This window comes from Pinus tabuliformis, chromosome 6 (genome assembly GCF_031772625.1).
Source record: "Pinus tabuliformis cultivar Carrire ecotype Pingquan chromosome 6, CPIR1, whole genome shotgun sequence".
In the NCBI taxonomy this organism is placed as follows: domain Eukaryota; kingdom Viridiplantae; phylum Streptophyta; class Pinopsida; order Pinales; family Pinaceae; genus Pinus; species Pinus tabuliformis.
In genome coordinates, this window is record NC_142292.1 from 2,078,796,970 (window position 1) to 2,078,821,056 (window position 24,087).

Sequence of the window (24,087 nt, forward strand, 5' to 3'; positions counted from 1 at the left end):
GCTTGAAGGTCACTTTTCTTTTCTTTCTCTCAACATTGGACGGATTTTATGGGCCCCCTTGATTAAGAAACCAAGTTCTTACTCATCATTATCCTTGACTTCATATCCCCAAGTGAACTAGGCATTGATTCCTCAAGAAGGGTGATCATTTCAGCCCTCTTTTAACCATTTTCCCCTTTTTCTCCAAGTCTAGCCCCATTAAGTCACCTAGGGCATCAATTTCCCAGGAACTGGCTCAAGGAAAAAATTCAATCTCTGATAGGCTACTACGCCGGTGGGTCCCCTGCCTCTCCTCCAAATTTGAGGCAATTCTAACAGTGGAATCTCCGAGAATCTCAAGCCCTAGCTCTAGGATCGAATTGTGCCTAGGCATCCCAAAGGCTAGACCTCAATAGGATCAATTCAACCTTTTGAAGAAAGTAACTTGTTTGGTCCTTTCCCCTGACCTTGTCCCAAGGATTATAGGGATTGAGAAACTTGTTCATAAGCCTATTCTTTCTCCCTAAACCCTCCAATCCTCTCCCCTTATCCCTCGTGGACCAAGTCCCTTGCTTAAATAGCAAGCAAGCTCCATTCTTCACTCCATCCTTGGGGAAGGGTTTTCAGGGCCACTTCTCACCTATCCATTGACATATACTTTACAAGCGAATCCCTACCCTATCGGGACTCCTCCCATCGGTGAAAGTCCGTAAAGAGCAGGGAGACTTAGTTGTGGTGGCAGTGGGATAAGCCTCCACTGTTGCCCTTAACCTAGCAGTTGCCATCTTAGGAACCCCTTTAGGTCCCCTGTTGGTTTGAGTGTTAACAAGACCTACGGTTTGGTCGGGGATATTGAAATTGATAGATAATGAAAAGTACATCCCTGACTAAGAGGGAGTGTTGGAAATATGGTAGCCATGGTCAGTATTTTCATCATGAAGAAATTCGAAAACTTGAATTTGTTTTATACCTCCTTAAAGTTACTCAAGTCAACCTCCTTTTGTTCAAGTCGATTGGGCCCCTTTAGAGGCACCTATTTGAAGCCCTTGAGAAGTCTATATATTGTAGAGCCCTCCTCATTTTGGCATCGATCCATCGCATGATGAGGTTTGTTCCAATGAAGAAAGGAAGGATGAAGGGGGCAATCTCAGGGAGGCTTGCACTTAAGTTTCTGGTCACATGTTATGTTTTATTTCTGGATGTATTGATGAACTATGAACTTTCTCTCTCATAAGGAAAGATTTATGGGGTTTCCCCTTGTGGGTTTTGCCCTGGCCTCAGGCCTATTTTTTTGTGCCTCTTGTCTCATTGTATCATTATCTCACTATTACTTCTACTACTCTATATTGTTAGTGGTTGTAATTTTTCATGTGTAACTGCTTGATGATTGGAGTGCTCTAAAAGTCAAATTGATTGCTCTAAAGAATTGAATTGAATCATTGGAAGTAGTTATCGTTACCACTCAAACTAGCAGGGGTCCTAGGAGGGGTCCCTATAGAGCAACGACTAGGTCAAGTGGCAACAATGGAGCAATAGCCTCCTGTCACAGCAGCTAAAGCTCCCTGCTATTTATGGACTTTCATTGATGGGAGGAGTCCCAGTATTAGGGAAATCACTAGGAGAAATATATCAATGGTGTAAAGGTAGTGATTCCAGGAGCCTATTAAAAGGAGACACTCTAGTAATAAGGAACGTCTGCTTTAAAAGCAAGATGAATGGCTCTCTAAGAAGGGCAGAAGGAGACCTAGACTTGGTTTGAGTATCTCTTGGCAAGGAGTGCCCTAGACCTAATAATCCTGAAAGAATAGGTTTTCTAAGCAATCCCTGTGAAATTGAAGTGACAAATAGCGGGACCATAAAGCAGCCCTAGTGGACCCAAACGAGGTCAAGGGTTTGGGACAAACCTTCAAACAAATGGACATGACCAAGTGAGGGAGAACAAAAGGATCAAATAGAGGATTTGGCTTGGATTTTCAATGCAATGACCCTTAATGAAGCCACTAACCAAAGGAAGCCTAGGGAGAAACGGTTCTTGAGCTAGGGCTTGGGATAACTTGAGATTCCATTGTCGAAATGACTTGAAAATTGGAGGACCTCTCAAGGACACACCAACACAGTTCTTGACTAAGTTTCATCAATTTTGGATGGCTACAATGGATTGTGTGTGATGCCCTAGGTAACCTACTAGGATTAGGCTTAGAAAAAGACAGAGGTGAGAAACATGTTTGTTTTGGTGATCACCTAGGACTAGACAAGTGCTTAGTCTATTGGGATAATGGAGTCAATATGATTCAATGTTTAGAGATGCTTATACCTAATCAAGGAGTTCCCCATCAACTTTGCATGGCCCTAGAAGCAATAGCTAGGTTACTAGTGAAATTTATACTTCTTTGATGTTGTGATTGATGACTTATCAAGGCAATTATGAATAATCATATACCCCTAGGACATTCATTCACTATACTTAGCGTAAACATATCAAAAAGCCCTCACAAAGACAAGATCAAACGAATTCACATTTCATTAAGGCAGCTACACCAACTTCATGAGCGAAAAAATTCCATATATCATACAAGTGCAAGACATGAGAAAGAAACCATGTAAAAGTCACTTACAAGTATAGCGAAATTTTCCAATCACCAATGGAGACAAAAATAGAAGCTCCAAGATATGAAACAAGTCCACAAACTTCGAAATGCATCAAGAATCCAATTCATCCATCAATAAGGCTAGCGAAATTCTCAAGAAGAGATGCAAGTCCAAAACCAAGGGATGATCAAATGAAATGATCATTATATCAATATATATCCTCCCTAAGGGGTTCGATTTGCCTAATAATGCCTCAACTAATAAAATAGTGTGCAAAAATAAATAGCATTCCTTGGTGACAAGCCCACCAAGATAGCTCCATAATACAAAAATAAGCCTCCCAATAGGGAAAAACAATAGATACAATAGGTTGAAGGGCCATTGAGGAGGCCTAATGGAATCAAATGTGTGCCAAGATGAATGAATGGGCTCCCAACATGGTGATAAAGGGGTTGGCCCCTTGATATCCAAGAAAACAACCCATGGTGTCCCTGAGTGGCTATGGGGGCACAAAATATTCTCATGGGTCTCCAAATGGATCGAACAAGCCTATATCCCATCTGTAAGGGTTGGAAGAACAATGCAAGCCCTCCCATTGTCTCTCGTGACGAGACACATCTTCATCTAGGCACTGGATCAGCTGCCAAGTGTGTGGTGCAGGAGTGGAGCCGGCTGGGCAAGTTGATCCAGGTGCATCATCATCGTCCAGTAAGTGTAACACGAGCAATCCATGAGTGAAACTAAAGGATCCCATGGAGTGGTAATCTGATCTATACAATGGTGGAGACCCGTGGCTCTCAACGCTCACCCTACAAATGCCAATATGACTCTCTAGAGGGCTTAGATCTCGTATAGGGAGACCAAACCTCAAACAAAAACCCACCTACAATCCTCTATAAGATCCAATGCGTCCCTCCACATTCCTGTACAACCAAACATTAGTATGATTGAGTAAATGAGCTTACAAATCATGGAACCAAGTGGACACCTCATAGTGGCATGCTCTTCCATAATGGTCTTCAGAACATACAAGTGTCTCCAAGTTCAAGAAGAAGGTTAGTTGGACAAACGAGACGAGTACAAACCAAGCCTACTCTTTCCACCAAATCCCCCCACTAATCCATGCCCAAAAGTGTCCATGATAAGTAAACAAAAGTACCCAAGTACAAAATGAAAAGCAATACCCTCGAGGTATGAAAAATTGTTGCAATAATTGATTTATTTCTCCTACTTATTTATAATAAGTTATTCACCAAAGCTTCAGTAAATACCAAAATAAATTAAGTTGCAAACTTCACAAATTATGCACTGAAAATTAAGAGGCAAGAGAAACATCAGCATATGAACAATCACATTGACACACTTGTTTTAGGACAATCGTCCCTAGAAAAACCCAATGCGGGAAACCAGTGCAGCAGGTCTGAGGATTCTTATTGTTGGTAGTAAATATTTGAATAAATTTGGATGCCCTAGAGAAAACGACAATCCACTCAGAGAAGATTATTGAGAATTCTCTCACACTGATTTTGGAAATTTTGCTTTGTCCCCAGCCAACTGCACAGTCATTGCGTGAGCCTACGCAGGCTTTGCGTGATTTCTGCAAGGGGGCTCGCTCTGACTACATCAACCTGGACTGTTCCTGCTTCTGCTACTGAGAAATCGAGATTTCTCTTGCTAATCATCTACTGTGATTCTCGGCAATGAACTTTGCTCATCCCCAGCACTTCTGCATCAACCTCCTCCAGCTGTTGAGCTAACCCTCTGCGTCAATCTCCTTCAGCTGCTGCGCTGTCCCTTCTTGGACCAACGCTGACTCTGATATCCCTCTCTGCGTATTCACTGGAACTAGAAATCACTTCCTTCCAGTGCTGCCTCTGATTCTCTCTACTTGATCATTGATTCAAATTCCTTAGCAAACCCTGCCTTAGGAAAATCAAACTGACTGATCAACTCTTTGTGTGTTTCCAAGTGAACCACAAGCCTCCATCTTATACTTTTCCTGTTGAGTCTTCAATAGCCGAGATTAAGTCTCTAATCAACGGCTAAGATTAAAACATGACTTGATCCGCTTTCTAGATCATTTTCACCCATTTTTTGATTTCTTAAAGAAAATGTAACTAGGTTCGGTCTTCATAATGACATGATCTTTGTAAATGATGTAATAAAGAAAAAAATTTATTTTTGTATCACTTGCTACATGGGTTTCATGAGCAATAAGTGTCACTAGGTAGAAGACTTCTTCTTGATGTCTTTAGGATTTTATTATTATGTCAAAGAGTCATGTCATGTGTAAAATCTCTTTAAGAGCCTATGTAAATGTATACATGTCTTCAACAATATGTAACAGCGCTCTAAGACCAAGAACAATCCTCCAAATACAAGCACACCAAAGTCTGCAAGTAGAATGTTGAGATCTTCATGTTGGCTCGAAAATGAATTAAAATAAATAAATGGAAGTAATGTCCACTTGGGCACAAGTCACGTCGGTTCACAAGTTTAAGTCGGCTCATTTTTGGAGCACAACCCTCTATAAATAGGTGGCTAAGATTTGCGCAAAAGCAACACACAGAACTCGAAAATTCTCTCTGAAATTTCGGATGGTCAAAGGAGCAGATCTGCATTACAAGGAGAAAGTTCAGGGTTTCGGAAGGAGAAATATCACCATGATATTCGGATGGGTTTAAGTCTTAAGGTCCGCATAAAAGGAGGGCAAATTAGTGATGATTACAGTGTGTAATCATAGCATCAAAACCCTCGCAGATCCCTGAGATCTATACTCTCTCGGAAGGTGTCACAGGATTATGATCTCGGCATAATCCTAATTCTTGTGATGACAATCTCGGCATTCCTATGAATTAATCTGTCCTCACAGTCTCGGCTTCATGGAGATCATGTTGATCCTAAAGGTGCTATCTCAATCTCGGCATACATATATATATGTTACAGTCTCGGCATCATAAAAGGCAGTGACAAGGGTTACATCGAAATTCTACAGGGATCAATGAAGAGGATCACGATGATCCCAAAGTAACATATATTTGTTATTCCTCAGTTGTAAATGATATCACATCACTCTCCTTGTTGACATTCCAGACAAACACAGGATATGATGACTTATCACAGTAGTCTACTCGGTGATCACTGTATCGTTGAATGTAATCACAGCCTTAACATATTAATGATAAGGAAGGATCTTTGTGATATACACAGTTTTGTTCCGAGCATGGATAATTATGGAATCATGATATTGATATCTCAGTGACCTCATTGTTTTGATGGCACTACATCAATGATGATCCCATACGAAAGGAACAGAAAGCGAAGATGCAGCAGTTGTGTGATGACAATGGTATGACAGCAATAAATGATGATGATCACAATGAAGTCAATAGATCTCAGTGATGCAACAGTGATGGGTTTAATAGTGCACCAATCATGATTGTTAAAATTGGCAACCAGGGTCAAACTCCATGTGGGTCATCTTATTAATGGCAGCTAATATTTCTCTTGGATCCCTCTCATCGAGAGGTGTAGGATTGATCTAAAAATCATCCGATTCTGATAAGTATTCATGGAGATATGAATTTATTTGTGTTGTGGGACAATTCGTCAAGGTCGACCAGCAACCAAATAAACCCCTCTTGTGCTCAACGTTTGTATAAATAGAGGTGCCTTGAAATTCATTTGGACAGACATCCTCTTAATGATCTCTTCCTCTCCACTTGTCTTTAGGTTTTTGTGGGAGGAAAATCTAAAGAGGAAACGCTGCCCTAGATCCTAACGCTATCATGGAGGAGATTTTAACGCAGTGAAGAAAAGGTTCTACGCAGCTAGTCAAGATGCCTTCTACGCAGCCCTAAAGGAGGAATCTTGGAGGAGCCCTAACCACATGTATACATGCCCTAGCCACAGTATACATGCCCTAGTTGCAGTCAAGGAAGGAAGTAAAGTATAAGCCCTCAACACTGTCAAGAAAAAGCTCTCTGGTCTAAGGAGCTTCAACGTAGATCTAAGGAGTACTAGAGGAAGCCCTAGCCGCAGTGAAAAGAAGCCTACACACAGTTGAAGGATAAGCCCTCATACGTTGTCCTAAATACCCTAGCTGCAAGTCATGATTTGTTGTCACAAGTAACCCTCAAAACGCAGCAAAAGAGAACCTTGATCTGATGTTTGAGTAGCTTCTAAACCGTTGTCCATAAAGATCCTAATGCACTATCATAATGGAGACTCTAGCCATTGTATTGAGAAGAGTTCTATATGTTGTCTAGTGGAAGATCATGAAGCCCTAGCAACAATGAGGAGATCTGAAAGGAAGATGTATTACGTTGTCAATCTAGAGACCTAATTGGCAGCCCTCATCTAGCTCCTATTTGCCATCATGAAAAAGGTCTTATATGCAACTCTATTAGCTGCAATAGAAGAGGCCCTAATCAGCGGCATACAAAGACCTAAGACGCAGCAAGAAGAAGTGGTCTTATGCCGCAGCTAAAGGAAGTATTTCATTAGCGTTAAAGTCACATTGTTGTAGGTGACAGCGTGACACATTTGAGATCTGTTCTGGGCATACTGTGCAGCAATAAGGCTGATTGGTAGACACTGTTCTTCAAGGGTAATAGAGGGGTATTGTACGATAACCTTGCTTGCTGTTGGGCTAGGCAGCAGGCCATAGCCAGCAGCATATTGTGTTAAGGGTTGCACAAGGATAAGGACTGAAGGTTGATGTGACTGCTTGTGTGGTCAGCATGTTAGACAGCTTGGTTAGATGCAGCATGGTATTAGAGACAGTAGTGAGGTGGAGATAGTAGTCATTAAGTGCAGATCAGTGATGAGTGTAGCATTAAGTGCAAATCCGTGATTGGAGCAGCACAGTCACAGGAGCAGCAGCATGAAGTGCCTAGCATGGTCATTAGGTCCAGCACTGTGATGATGAGTGCAGCATGGTGATACACGGTGAGGTGCAGCGTATGGACGAGATGCAGCACAATGATAGGTGAAGGCGCCACCTTGGAGAATCAGTTGAAGCAGCATGTCTTCAACTGATCTCATGTAGAGATGATCTACTCTCTTATCTTGAACGTCGAAGTGTTGACTTCTATTGTAAATGTCCTATATCTCTCTCTCTCTCTGTTGAACTATTGAAGAACATATAAGAAGAATAGATCAAGGGTTTCCCCACATTGGGGTTTGTCCCTAGCTAGCACCACATCTTGTGTCCTCTTGTCTTGGCTTGTCTTCTTCGATTTATATTTATGTTCTATCTGTAATTAACTTTAATATTGATGTGATTGCTAATCTGGAAAAGGTATTGAGCTAACTGTGAAAATTGAAATAAATTGCTCTAGCATAGAATATACCTAAAATTAACATGGTATCAGAGCTGAGGTGAAGACAATGCCCAAGCAAAAGTGAAAGAGCAATCACCGAAGACGGTTGGGAAAGGACAAAAGGATCAATGGATTCATCATCCCTCTTCAAATTCACCAAGGGTGAAGTCAAAGCAGAGAATATTATCAGAATGGTGCAGCGGAAGTTTCTGATGGCCTATTTAAAGATAACTTCAATGGGAAGTCTGGATCTAAGGGTGGACGGAAAGGCAGATGCCTTGGTTGTAATAAGTTCGGCCATTATGTGAAGGAGTGTCCGAGGTAGGGACACACCACTTGATGATGATAACAATTATTTGATGGACATCTTCAATGATCAGAGGAATGACAAGTAATGCAAGTCATCAAGGAAACAGTGGACTCTTCAGAGAAAGCAAGGAACTCCAGGTATGAAGAACCAAATGTTGCTTCTAATAAGATAAAGAAGCATTATCTTGTTTTGGCCCTCTCCTTCAAATTCTTTGGGAATTTGGCTTATTGATTGTAGTGCTTCAAGGCACTCCATTAGATAGAAGGGTGCTCTCACTAATTTGGTACAATCGTGGGATTATACTTGGAGCCGATGCCACCTATCTCGGAAAGGGTGTAGAAAACGTTACCCCTAAATTGAATGTGGGTAACTCGATTCATTTACAGAATCTCTTTTATGTACCTGATCGCAAGAAGAACCTAGTGTCCATTTCGGCAATGGAAGTCAAAGGTTTCAGGGTGGCATTCATCGATGGAAAGGTTTCAGGGTGGCAGCATAGTAGTCATTGAGTGCAGATCAGTGATGAGTGCAGCATTGAGTGCAGATCCGTGATGAGAGCAGCGTGGTGATTGGAGCAGCACAGTGACAGAAGCAGCAACAGGAAGTGCCTAGCATGGTCATTATGTCCAACACTGTGATGATGAGTGCAGCATGGTGCTACACAGTGAGGTGCAGCATATGGACGAGATGTAGCACAATGATAGGTGAAGGAGTCAACTTGGAGAATCAGTTGAAGCAGCATGTCTTCAATTGATCTCATGTAGAGATGATCTATTCTCTTATCTTGAAAGTCGAAGTGTTGACTTCTGTTGTAAATGTACTATATATATCTCTCCCTCTCTCTGTTGAACTATCGAAGAACATATAAGAAGAATTGATCAAGGGTTTCCCCACATTGGGGTTTGTGCCTGGCTAGCGCCACATCTTGTGTCCTCTTGTCTTGGCTTGTCTTTTGCGATTTATGTTTATGTTCTATCTGCAGTTTACTTTATTGCTGATGTGATTGCTAATCTGGAATAGATATTGAGCTAACTGTGAAAATTGGAAAAAATTGCGCTAGCATAAAACGTACCGAAAATCAACAATGATGATCTCAACAGTGTTCGAGAAAGAGGATTGGTGTCTTGGTCTTCGAGAGGCAAAATGTATCAATCAAGGGTCATGGTCTTGGTATTTGTAAGTTGGAATTCTATACGAAGAATTTTGCGTGGGTTTTCCTCTCCAAGAGGGAGAGGTTTTGCCCCTCGCAGAAAGCCAAATACTTTGTGTGATTGTCTCTGTTGTTTTTGGTAGCAGTTTGATGAAGTAAGCACACACACTAATAATGAATGAAAGATCAAGTTAAGATTAATTATATAAATACTTCACAAATTGTTATAATGTCAAGAAGAATCACTCTAATTTCTCTATGCACTAAATTCTTCAACATGATTAATACCCATTAATATTTTAATTTCCCTAAGTTTAGACTTAAGAACTCTATTAAAAATATTAATTATTTTAATAAAATATAATCCGGGTGAAATTTCACCAAACGATTTTTGGGTTCTTTAGAACTTAATTGTCTTAGCCTTTCCACCAATTTTCAAGGCTAGAGCACATCCGATGCTACCAAAAACTAACACGGGGTTGGGAGGCCCACCCTCAAACATCTGATCATAACAAATGGGCGAGGGAGAATATGGCTATCTTGGGTGACGGAGATGGTGGCACATCGCGCTATCTGGCTGGCTGCAAGGGGCTGTTGGCTGCTGGCTGAGGACCATATAGGAGAAACTTTTCTCCTATAAATACTACCCACGGTTGGTGGGTAACATTAACCAGATTTGAAAATTTGTACTATGCTTCATTGCCCTGGGAAAAATAACATGCCCTTCCCTACAAACAAGGGGGTCATACACCAATTTGGTGGCTGGCTTGGCTGAGTCTGTGACATTAATATTAGATTATTATTATTATAAACTGGGAGGTGACACACCCCAATGGTACTCCTAATGAAATCTAACACTTTGTTAAGGTACAAACTCATACAGGCACATGATAGTCATGATAATGATCTGATATGCCATTTTCTCCATGTCTTTGGAACAAGGACTCCCTTGCGAATTAAGCAGCAACAAAATCAAGGTTTTATATAGCTTAAAGGAAGAGGATAAATGAATTATTATTTCACAGAAGAAGAGGAATACAGAAACAAAATTTGGTGGGAGTTAAGACTACTGTCACTATTAGCTCATACAAAACTTGACATGTTCATGAAACTCATTTTGTGTTTTTTTATTAGTTTCCATTTTTTTGTTTCAAAAACATAACCAATTATCTCATATTAATTGTCGAATTTGCATAAACTGTCATAAGTATTCTATATTATGACTTTGTGATGAAACATCTTGCTTGAAACATGTAGACGCAATGTAATTTCACTTATTTGCCTAGCATACATGGTGTCCAGGACAATCATGTATGCACCTCAGTATTTGTGATTTCCGATAGTTTCAGTTTTACATCATAGTGTAGGACTTTGCTTTTACAATTAAATAACCAAAAGAAGAATCAAAAGCTATGACAACACCTGAGATAACAGCAACCTTGTTGTATGCCCCTCTAGAAACATCAGCTCGCAATACTACCTTGACCTGCACATCAAATAAGGGTAAGATGGACCCGAAAATACCAATAGACTTCAATGGGAACAGAGAACACATGCATTTTTCTTCTAGTGCATACCATAGAAGTTTCCAAAAATAAAAATAAAAACATCCATGCTGGTTTCTTTGTTGAACATAAACTAAAGAATATGGTGCCTAGGACAGCTGCCCCACAATAAAAGGTGCATAAGAAAGTATACTCATTGCATAAGATTAAACAGAGGAAAAACAATCAAAAAGCTAAAATTTCGAAATTGGATTCTGTCTTCTTACTTCTGGTTTAAAGCTTGTTGAAGTGAGAAATGGCCTTTAGATTTATAATCTAATTGTACACATCATGTTTGAGAGCCAAGGACTTCTAGAGTTTTTTCATGTTTGTAGATGAAGCAGACAACTCAAACAGTTCATTCAATAAAAAAAAATTGATTTTCTCAAGCTGCAGCTTATTTATCACTTGCCACCACTTTCTGCCATTACATCACAGGCTTGACACAGAAATAAAACAAAGGCCGACAACACTAAACCATAATTTTCAAATAAAGCTAGTCCTTCCCTGTACAAAGTTCAAACAACTTTACATTATGCAGCATATGTTCATGAGCTGAAAGTTCTGTGTGACATAGACATTAGCGTTACAAGTTGTGAATATCATAGGTATCACTTTGTCATTTTTCGCAGATCATGGAAGAGTTCCTTATTTCTCTTCTTATGCAACTAAAACTCTGAAGACAAAGTTTTAGATTTAAAGTGCCTCTCACAAAATTCAAGTAGGCAGAGTCCAGAATGTTATGGCGTAGATTGTCAACTATAGTGTCAAAAAAAGACTTATTTTGAGAAGTCTCACATGGCTTATAATATTCTCTAAATATTTTAATAAGAATACCAAAGTCATTGTGGGTTTGCTGTGGGTGTGTGAGAGCTAAGAGCAAAGGGTGTGGGAGAATTTTGGAGGCAATTCAAATAACAGGTAAGTGCATTTTCTCGCTATATTTTTTGCATTTTTATTACAGCAGTTTGCGTGTGCATTTGTTTTACAAATTTGTGTATTTTTTCTTTATTTTTTTACAGCATTCATGTCACAATCAAGGGCAAAGGAAGGGGGAGATTGTCCCCATTGGAGATGCCCTTCCTCTTCCAATTTCATCAAGGTCTGCAAGTGTTGCCTCTATTGCAAGTGGGGCTGCAACAGCAGCTTCAAATGTTGAGGGAAAACAGCAGCCTCAAGATAACAAATATCCCTTGTGGAAATATGTCACAAGAGAGCAAGGGTCAGGCAGCAAGATGAAGGTAGAAGGCAATGTTGCTTGGAAATGAAACTATTGCAAAATCATTTCATGAGCACATATTTCTGTGTGAAAGCTCATTTGCTGGCTTTACCAAGTTGTGGAATTGCAGCATGTACACCGGTGTTTTTAACTGAGAGGAAGGAAATGGAAAAAGTGGCCAACGTTGGTATGGCAAAGGTCGCTGCAACATCTAAAAAAACAAGAATGAATACCCCCTTCCATTCTTGAGGAAAAGCAGCAAAAAATTTCCATTTGAGAGTTCTGGTGGGGGACAAGCAGCAAAAAGAAAGGCAATGGCACTTGGTCCAATGGACAAGATTTTTCAGAAAAAGAAACGAGAAGAGCTTGTTCTCACCATTGAATTTTTTTCTATCAGTACTTCATATCCTTTAATGTTGCACGCTTGCCTTTATTTATTGAGATGTGCCAAGCTCTAACTCAAGGGGCTCCATCAAGGTATGTGCCTCCTAGGTCAGAGAAGCTTAGAACCACATTGTTGACGAAGGCAAAGAAAGAGGTGGAAAAAATGCTTGAGCCTATTAAATCAGCATGGCCAACATCTGGGGTTAGCATTGTTTTTTATGGATGGACAGATCCAGCACGACACCCACTCATCAACTTCATGGTGTCTTCCTTGAATGGTCCAGTTTTCTTGAAATCAATGGATGCACTTGGACACTACAAAGATGCACAATATATGGGTGACTTGTTTATTAAAGTTATTAAAGATGTAGATGTTGATTGTTGTGTGAAAATCATTACAGATAATGCACATGTTTGCAAGGTTGTTGGCATGATTGTGGAAGCTAAATATCCACAAGTATTTTGGACACCTTGCACTGTCCATTCTTTGAATTTTGCACTTAAATCTATTGCTTTTGATGTGCTTTGGATTGGAAGCATTATTGAGGATGCGCGACATATTCGCAACTTCGTACAAAATCATACAAATGTCCTCACTACCTACAAGGAGTACACCAATTTATCATTGTTGAAGATTGCGGATACTTGGTTTGCCTCTTCATTCATGATGTTGAAGAGGTTGAGGGAGGTCAAGGCCGCTCTTGGGGCTATGGTTATTTTAGAGTTTTGGTCTTTTTGGAGAAAGACATATCAAGCAGCCTCAAAAAGAGTGAAGGACACAGTGTTAGATTGTTGATTTTTAATGAACCTTGGACAAGTGGTTTCCCATGTGTTCGTCTACCTAGGGAAAAGTGTCCAAAATAATTATTTTCCTAAGTGTGACTTTATAAAGTGAAAGTGACGTTATAAGTGGTAAACTCAATGTTAAATTATATAGTGAAAAAAGACTTTAGACATAAAGTACAATGTGGGTACTTTATTTATGGGTGAGTTAAAAAATAGAGAGTGATAATTAAATGCAAATTTATTCTCATCCCTTAATCTAAATGAATCTGAGCCATTAGATCTTAGGGTTGCCCAAAAGTCATTTAAGGAAACAAAAGGGAGAAAAGAAAAGAGGGATTGCATTCATTCTTCATGAGCAGATTGGAGAAAAGAGGCTGAAAGCTGGAGAAAAGTTTTGAAGGAGAAATTTGTTGCAACAAGCTGAAAGAGTGATTTCTAGGCAAAGTTGGGCTCGGAAATCAAGGTATAGAAAACAGCAGAAGGTACAGTACGAACAGTGTTTAACTTTGTGAGTTGCACGCCATTCGAGAAAAGTTTTGAGAAACAAAAAAATTGAAACAAAAATCCATACAGTCCGTACAGCAGTACAGAAATCCATACAGTACATATTTTAGGCTTCAAGTGGGCACGGAAATCGAGGCAAAGTGGGCATTGAAATCAAGGAGTTTTGGGTTGAAGAGATAAGTTGTATTTTGTTGTTTTGTTTTGTCTGCAAATGTATTTTTCATGAACTTGAAAGATAAATAAATTTGAAGAGCTCTCTAAAAGGTTTTTTGTGGAGAAGATTGAAGGGGTTTTGCCTGGGTCTAAGTTGACCAAAAATCTATGTGTATTTATGTGTGTTGCTAGTCTTTTTATGTCCATATTTATTTTCAGCATGTGTTGACAGTCCCATGTGTTTTAATTTGAAAATTTTATTTCCAGAAATCTATATGTTGAATGTATGTTTATGGGAAAGGGCATTTAATTGAATGGGAGAGATAAGGTGAAATTAAAACTAGGTTGGGATTGCAGGGAACATTTTACTCATCAAATTTCAACATAGATGATGCATGGTGGGAGAGAGTAGATCTACATATTCATATCATGGACCCTATCATTTATTTGCTTCTATTTGTAGATACAGACCAACCCATCCTAGGAGAGGTTTATGAGGGATGGGATTCCATGATTGAGTCTGTGAGCATTATTTTATAGAGTGAGTGCCCCAACATTAGAGGCCTTCTCCACCACCATACAGGATATTCTTGTCAGCAGATGGGACAAGAATTGCACACCTTTACATTGTTTGGCTCACTCATTGAACCCAAAATACTACAGCCATGAGTGGTTGAATGGTGGACCTTCCCGCAAATTCCCTCCTCACATGGATGGGGAAATTTCACAAGGGAGGAAAGTTGCATTGAGGCAGATTTTTCAAGATAGAGCATCCCTTGATGAGGTGGAGGATGCCTTTGCAGAGTTTTCCACTGGCACTGGTCGATTTGCAGGATATGATGTGATTAGAGACAGGGGGGCTAAGAAGCCCTATTCTTGGTGGGCAACTCATGGGGCAACAAGCCCTCCCATACAGCGACTAACCATGAGGCTCATTTCTCAGGTAACTTCATCCTCTTGTTGCGAAAGGAATTAGAGCACATATGGGAATTTGTGTAGTGTCAAGAAGAGCAGACTTCAGAAGTTCAGGGCAGAGACAATGGTGTATGTGCAAACCAAACTTCTTCTTAATTACAGGCAAAGGGATGAGTGGTTGAAGGGAAAGAGAAAGATGTGGGATGTCTTTCCTGATGATATGGATTTGGACAACAGTGTTGAGTTGGCATTGGCAAACATGGATCTTAATGACCCAGTGCTAGAGTCTGTCACTTTTGATGATGGTGATACTCTTGAGGGGTCATCTTCCACACCAACAAATGCAGAGATGACATTGGATACAGAGGAGGATGCAGAAGAGGAGAGAAGCAGTGACCATGATGATGAGTACAGTGATGTTGATTTTGATTATGAGCATTGATGACTAATGAGCTACCTACTGCCTTCAAGCTTGTAGTTGTTCTGTACTTGCTATTTCTATTTGTCATTGCCATTGCTACTACCTATGTAACATTGTAAACATTTAGATTTTGATGACTTAATGAGAAAACTACAGTATCTTGTCTTTATCCTATTGGATCATTGATGAATATGTATTATCATTTATCATTTATGTCACAATTGTATTTGTATGCATAATGTTACTTTGTAAAAGTTACATCTGGATGAGTCATGATGATCTATGTTTGAATCAATGAATTTGTATCATGAATGAGAATTTGTGTAAGAAATATCTAATTTTTAATATATATATATATATATATATATATATATATATATTTTTAATAAAATAATATATAATGTGTCATGTTCCGGGGGGTCAACGTGTTCGTATCCGACACTCGAATCCCTGTGGCCTTCATGTCTCGTGTCCCCGTGTCGGGTGACTTAGGAAAAGATCAATGTAGCATCTTGTTCCCTCAAAATCTAGCAGGTCTTGTGAGAGGTCGCACAAAACAAGAACTAGACCAAGATACAACAATAAGGTGGAGGCCATTGCCACCTCAACACTCCACCTCTTGCTCTTTATTGGAAATTTTACCACAAGGGAGGTTTCCTGGTATAAATCGTCTAATAGATATTCTAATTCAATATCTCAAATAAGGCACTCAAACTAAGAACAAGCCTCAATCCAAAGAGATAAGGAATAGCGTATCCTCAAAAGAACCTACAAGAAAGGCTTATGGCCAAGGGTTTAGATGATATGTTGCTCAAATGGAACACACAGGCATATAATACCAAGAAAAGGCCTTGCAAGAAAGATACGATCAACAAAGTGGAGCCACAAGCCTTCAACAAGCTCTAAGTTGAAGCCTTAGTGCTAGTTTAGAGTTTCCCAGGCTCGAATTGCCTAGGTTTTGTGACATGAGCCCTAAGGAGGCTAAACCAACCATGCAAAATGCAAGATTTAGATATGATAAGGGCCAACCAGCAGGAACAACCTCAAAACAAACCAACGCTTCAGCCCTAGTTGAATTCATCCCTCTGCCCTAGCCCTAGCAGCGTGCCTTGAAGGGTTGAAAGGTGAGAGGAGAGAGGAGTAAAAATTTTATAGTTTCACCATCTATGTGAATGCCAGTTGCCTGCGAACTACTTGGGTGATGGAATCTAAGGGAAAATTACTATGGAAAAATCAAACCCTTGAAAAGAGTGAAGGGGGAACCTTAAATTTCCATTACAACCCTAGCTATCAATCAATATGAGGATAAAAGCAACAAAAAAACTCTCTAGGAGGTTCTCAAGGGATGTTTAAGATTCTTAATTAAAGCATGCAACATTTCACCAAAAAAATCATGTAAATATATGCATTTTGACATGGAATATAGAAAACCTAGCAAAATATATTGCATACAATAACCATAAAACATATTCAATAATAAAAGTACTCACAAGATATTAATGAACAATCCTTCATTATCCCAAAATAACGTCTCCACAACAAGGACTAGTCTCCAATAGGAATGTTACCCACTAAACATGGGTGACCCCTAAGAGAATTTTTTCCCCTATTCATCTCCTCTAGTTTGCAGCCCTGACAGCCACCTTGTAGCCGACGAGATGTGCCATTCATATCTAATTGATGGCTTTTCTAGAAGTCTCTAAAGGAAAATCGATCACGTCTCAAGTATTACTAATTAATTAATCTATTTCCCTAAGAAAAACTCAGGAAAATAATTAAAAACTATTAATTAATTTAATTAAGAAATTTCCATTCAAAAGAATAACTTGGACTTGAATACATTTTCTACTCTTGCATTCCTAGCGTCGCTGACACCACCTGAAGTTAGAAAACCTATCCAAGCTCATCAACCAACAGAAAAAAGCCATGCATGAGCTCTACCTCTCTCAAATGGCCATCATCTAGTTCCTAGGCCAATGTTGCCCTATCTCATAAAAGACAAGGTACCCTTCGATGTCCCAGACCCTCGTGGGCGATGAACTACCCCATCCTAAAGGGGGTAATAATTGCTATACATCATACAAAGCAAGCTCCTACTCCTTGAGCTACAAGCAAATAAAAAGAAAAATCAAGAAAAAGTAAAAGGCATATAGAGAGTAGAAAAACAAAGGTCGAGGTAACTCATCCATGATTGCTCCCTCCTCACACCTATACACCTTAGATGAGGTATTCCATCATAATCGATCCCTTTGACCATGGCACTTGGCCATGAAGTCTTTTCCCCTCCGTTCCATCATTATCCATGTGGCACGTATAGATTGAAGGGTGAACCAAGGGCATGTCACTTTCCCTTGGGAGTTGAGATCACTTAATAGGGTTGTCTGTTAACCACTCCTACATCAGGAGGTGTGACAATTTCATTACTAAAATCCTATTGCAACAACTGGAATTATTTCTTCTAATTGTGAATTAATTTACCATTTTATTGCTATGGTAACAACAAAATAATCACACTGCAATCTGCTAGGGTCTTATAATTTATAGGATCAATGATCATTGAGTATTTGCCTTCAATATTTCAGATTGTAAATAATAAGCTTTCTGCAAATTATTTCCAAAAAAAAGAGATAGAAAAAAGTGAAAATAAAAAATGAAAAGAGGGTATAACTACAAAAACAAAAGAAAAGAAATGATAAATGAACCCCATAAAAAAAATAAACCTGAAAGTGATGCTAGTTTAAGTGCCACTACTAGCCTTCTAGCTTTGTAAAAGAATAAATAGATGAAATTGTGTGCAGCTTGTTCAAAATGCCACAATCCCTTTCTGCTTGAGACATATAGTTTAATCATGCTCAAGTTGTTTTCAATTTATGTTAATTAGGTTAGAGTGAATAACTTAACCAAACAATTTAATCTTGGTTAATATTAGATAGGTAGAAATAGGTGAATAATGTTAATCCAACTGTTTAATCTAGATTAATTTAGTTGATTAGATTAGTCTAGTGTTTGAAATAGATAGCCTTTGTCTTTGAGAATAAGAATTGAAGGGGTTTGCATACCCAAATACACCCATATTTGCCTTAAAATAGCATTAGGATAGGCAAATGAGAATTTTATGTATTATGTCTGAAGTATTTCATTATCCAATGTTTCTCACTTTTGGTTATGTTTTATACACCAAAAAGATGTGGTGAGCCCTCCGGTGTTAACATCCCCGCATTTCACTACCACCTACTCATCCCCCACTTACATCCAACAGCCCATAAAGGAGTTCAGACCCCCCCCCAGCAGCAACGTTTAACGACGAGGGGGCTGAAAAACGATTTACCACCCCCGACGTGGCGCCACCATGTGAGTTTGGACCCCCCCTCCTTAAACCAGATACCACCGCACCCCCCCTCCGAAACATTATTTCTTTCCCGCCAACAATTGCATCCACGTCCTATCACGGTCACCACTCCCGTCTCGCCACCTCACCCCATGTCCTGTCACTCCCGCCAACGGTCCCGCTCCACTCCTTCCCCAATCCCCAACTACCACGTCTAAGACCGTTTCAGCCTCCATTAATATCCTAACTGTTTACCCGCGCCATTATAGGAGTTTAATGCCTAAAAGAGATCGTTAATTCAACGGTTAAGGCCAATTTCACTGCTAATAAATATAGAATTTCACACTTTGATCACACTTTCTTTTCATCGCTTGTTCAATAGAATTCCCTCCTCTTTGTACCGTAATTCTTTCTGCAGCATTCTTACTACCTATCATTCATTAATCGATAATGGTCTGCCACTCTGAATTTCCCAAATTACTGGATGCACAGCGATTTCTTACTATTGCAGTCTTTGATTCTCATCTTGCAAACCACCATGGCACCTAAAACTGCCCCTGTGATCAATCCGATGCTTAATCCCCCTATTGATCTAGACCATACTCCACTTGCAGACGAGATTATAAAATCATTGAAACACAGTGCGAATTCGACTTGTTCAAATTGCGTTGTTGGTTCCAAGACAATTTCCTTGATCAATTCGATGAAATACATCTCTGGCAATCCAAACTCCCTCTATTTGTTATTCCCCAATCCTATCATTTTCCTGAATTTTTCCTGAGATGCCAAGCCTCTTACCTTGCAAGCAAGAGGGCAATTATCTCCCCAAATGGTGAAATTCTCTTCACCATCATAGCTAATAGCATTAATCAAATGTTGCAGGTTCCCCACTATGATTCTCTCTCCCCTTTCTCCATTCAAGCTCTCAGAGAAATTTACCAGAAGTTAGCTTTCCCCCAGAGAGCAACCATCTTTGAAATATTCCTCCCTGAAGACTCTCAACTCCCTAAGACAAATCCCCCATATCCCTCTTCTATGTTTCCTCAAAGGACAAGATAGATTATTTATGTGTTTTGTCTTCCATTCTGTTGAATTTTCTAAGTCTATCCATTAGAAAATTACTTTGTATTCTATTGGTTTATTTCTTCTATTTAAATTCGAACAAGTTATTTAATACATTTTAATATCGAAATAAACACAATACAGTCACAACATCTACAGATCATCAACTGAAATAAAACAAGCACACAAGTGACACTGTTATCTTTGGACAAATGCCCCTGGAAAAACCCAATGCGGAAAAACCAATGTAGCTATTCAAAGGGTTACATTATTATGCAAACTATCTGAGAAGAACAGGGTGCCTAACCAGCTCACCTGTCAGAGAAAAAATACACAGCAGCAATACCTCTATCTTCGGAAACAAGTATTCAGAAAACTTGTCCCACGAAACCCTCTCTGGCACAACTGAAGCTCAGCGTTGGCCCTTCTAGCCTCTGCGTCAGCCTCCTGTTGTCCCGCGTCAGCCCAGGACCCTCTGTGTCAACCCTCTGAGGCACTGCGCAGCCTCTAGGACCCTCTGCGTCACTCCAGCGCCTCTGCGTGGAGGACGCAGTCCCTCTGGCCTCTACACTGTCTCTGTTAGGCTCTACATAGCTTGGACTGGCTCGCTCTCTCTGCTTCTACTCTGGTCTCTCAGTACTATCTTTGCCTCGTACTCACTGCACCTCGTTGCTGACCATTGATTCAACTTTGCTTAGCAACGCCGCTCTAGCAAAATGAATGACTGATCACTCTTGTGTGTTCTCCAACTGACCCTCAAGCCTCTTCTTATACTTTTCTCGTTGGTCCTTCAAGGGCTGAGATTAAATCTCTAATCAACGATTAAGATTAGATTTGGCTTGATCCATGACTTTTGGAACCTTCTAACTTAGTTTTATATTAATACTCATTAAAATTTTATTTTTCCTAAGTTTAGACTTAGGAACTCCATTAAAATATTAATTATTTTAATATCTCCCAAACCGGGTACAATCTGTCCAAACCATTTCTGGGTCTTGGAGATCTCATGTGCTTTAGCCTCTCCACCAATTTTCATGGCTAGAGCACATATAATGCTACCCCAAATCAACACTCCCTCTTAGCGAGCATTGTGCTCTAGTAATACTCCTCACTGAGTATCACATTGATTATCCGTCATCGGTCCCTGTGCTGATGCTAGGTCTCCCCGCCCAACATCCTCTACAGTGCTACATCATGTACTGCTACCCATGGCCCTGCCACTGCCACTGCTGCATCTGTACAGCAGCTCCCTCTGAATTCATGCTACTGCTAGTCCATCCACCCAACATTGAATCTGCACTGCATCCCCCTCTCATCATGTTGCATCGTGCTACTGCACTGCAACTCAATTACTAAGAAGTAACTGATCCACCCAACTTCTGACATCCCTGTCAGGCTAGAAACACTCCCGATTCTGAAGCTCCCTCTGCCGCTAACAAGTGGTCCCTCTACTGACCTCTGTGCTATGTTGGAAATACTAAGAGGGGGGGGTGAATCAGTGTTTCTTTTCAATTATTATTTTTTTCAGTTAAAAACATTTATATTTGGAACACAGAAATAGATAACAAGAATAGATGTTTTTATTAATGTGATCTTTGCAATAAATCAAGTACAATATATATATATATATATATGGTTTCAATCAGTTGCCAAGCACCAACTTGGACTCTTTGTGACGCTCCAACCTCCAGAGCACCAACTCTGTCTTATCAAAGCACCAACCTTGAATTTAGGAGCACCAACTCCCAGGGCACCAATCCTTTTAGTTCTGAGGCACCAACCTCAAGGGCTCCAACCCTCTGCTGTAACTGTCTGGATCTTTGGAACTTGGGCAACCTCTTCTCATCTCATAGGCAATGAGGATTCCATGGAGTTCATCCATCTTGAGAGTATCTAGATCCTTCATTTCTTCCATGGCACTTACTTTGGAGTCAAATCATTCTGGGAGAGATCTCAAGACCTTTTGAACAACGGTGCTTTCTTGTTAAAACTGGCAACTAGGGCCAAATTCCATGTGGGCCAACTTATTTATGGTAGCTGATATTTTTATTGGATACCTCTCATCGAGACGTGTAGGATTGATCTAAAGATCATTCGATTCCGATGAGTATTTATGAAGTTATGAATTTATTTATGTTATGGACAAAAATTGTTAAGTCGGCCAGCGACTTATGTAGGCTCAAGAAGCCCAAATGTCATGTCCATTCAACCTATATGTTTTTGGTATAAATAAAAGAGGATTTGATGTCATTTAGAAGATACACATTGAGGTGATCTCCTCCTCTCCACGTCTTGGGTTTTTGGAGCAGGAGAGAGACACCATGAGAATGTACGCTGGCCTATGATGCCCTATTTCTAACGCACAGCAATACACAGCAAACGTGATGCGATATACGCAGCCACGGTAGATGGAAGCTGCAGTAGAAGGGAGCCACAGGTAAATGGAAGCCGCTATGATACGTTGCCCTAAGCCACAGTCAACATGAGAATCTGCTCCTGAAGAGCTGCAGTCATAACACTCTTCATGAGAAGACCTTAAACGCAATTCATGGGCAATGACAACACAGCAACAGATATATATATATATATATATATATATATATATATATATATATATGTAACGAATAACATATATAAATAATATAAATATAATGTAAATGATAATAATCATAAATAATTAGTTAAGTAGTAATTAGGTTGAAGAGGCATGTCTGAATGAGACATGACTCTTCATGAAGAGACGCTTGGTATATAAGCAAGCCTCTCGTTCTCATTTGTAAATCATATTCATTCTTATTCTTATTCATTTTATTTAATATAATATTTATATCCTAAATGGATATCTTGACATTCCAAGTCTTTCTGGAGTAATTAATTCTTAGAAGGAACTTTGTTCGCTTCATTTGGTATCAGAGCAGTTCGGTCCTCTAGGTTGTTTGACCTGTGCACAAAGCTCGTTCTCCGATCCAAGTCTTTGACTATCGAAATTCGTCAACCTTGTTGCCGTAATAATTGAAGCATTTTGCTCAATATTTGGGAGTTTCTCCTTTTCTCCGTTTTTCTAGGCCTTTGGCCATATAAAAAAAATTAACCAAAAAAGAAAAAAAAAATATAAGTAAATAAAATAAAATAAAAAGAAGAAGAAAAAAAAGTAAAAGAAAAAACAAAACGGATACAAAATCTCATACCACGTATATTTAAAACTTTTATGTGAGAAGCCCGTGGTTTTAAAAAACAACCCATGGTAATTGCCCATGGTATTTTAAAAAGTTAAAGGAAAAAAAACAAAAACAAAAAACAAAAGGAATACGTTTTACTTTTTACGTGGAGAACATTTTAACGGAGGTTTTTAAAACAACCCATGGTAATAGCCCATGGGATTTTAAAAGTTAAAGAAAAAACAAGGATACAAAATCTCTTACATGAAAGGTAAATATTACTTTTTACAAGAGGTTTTAGAAACAACCCATGGTAATTGCCCATGGTATTTTAAAAGTGAAAGATATTTTGATAAACATTGGAGAAAAAAGGTGTGATCTAAATAATTTTAATCATTCAAATCTAAAGATTGTGACTGTACCAAGAGTCACGTCTCATCCAAATTATCTGAGAAAAAAAATATTATTATAATTATAAAAAGGGATACTATATAAGCCTTATATAGTTACATATAAAAGGAAAAGCAGGTCTCAAAAAAGTATATATAAATTTTATATAAATATAATTTTATAATATATATAAATTAAAATTATATAATATATATAATTTATTTTTATATATAAAAAAAAGTTATTATTAAAAAAAAAAAAATATATATATATATATATATATATATTAGAAAAGTGAAAAAAAGAAGAAGAAGAAGAGAATATTTGAAATATATATATATATATATAAGAGAGAAGTGGAAATATATTTTATAGATTAAAAGAATATACAAAAAAAAGAGAAATTATATAAAAAGAGAGAGAATATATCACATAAAAATTTAAACAAAAAGGAAGATAAAAGAAGTGAAGAAAAAGAAAAAAATATGGAATCCATGAGTAAGGAACAAAGACAATCAATCATAAGAGATATAGAACAACTAATTACAATATTTGAGCGACTTGAGAAGAGAAAGGGAATGGATTCCTTCTTCGTTTCTCTACATCCATCATCACTCCCACAGAATGATGTTATCCAGTGTACCGAGAAAGTGCAGTTGACAAAATAGCCAAAATTCAACAAAGCAAGGAAGTGTTAGAAGGTGAACATAAAAATATTGTGGATATACATTACAAAGAAATAATGGAAAAGGACGGAGAAATTTCTCGTCTCAAGGACCACGTCGAAAAATTACTGGGACAAGTGAAGAAGACTAAAGTCTCAAAGAAAGAGCTCAAGCAGCATTTATCAGAACAAGAAGAGGAAATTTAC

At 38.9% G+C, this 24,087-nt stretch overlaps 1 protein-coding gene across 1 annotated transcript in view; it reads right to left on the minus strand.

Annotated features, from left to right (window-relative positions):
* LOC149267565 (putative 3,4-dihydroxy-2-butanone kinase) overlaps window positions 1-24,087 on the minus strand; it is a 376,959-nt gene that overhangs the window by 273,203 nt on the left and 79,669 nt on the right. The window contains exon 4 of the mRNA XM_089433400.1: window positions 10,775-10,838. Within this exon, the coding sequence (XP_089289526.1) occupies window positions 10,775-10,838 (64 nt within the window). The remainder of the gene's footprint in view (window positions 1-10,774; window positions 10,839-24,087) is intronic.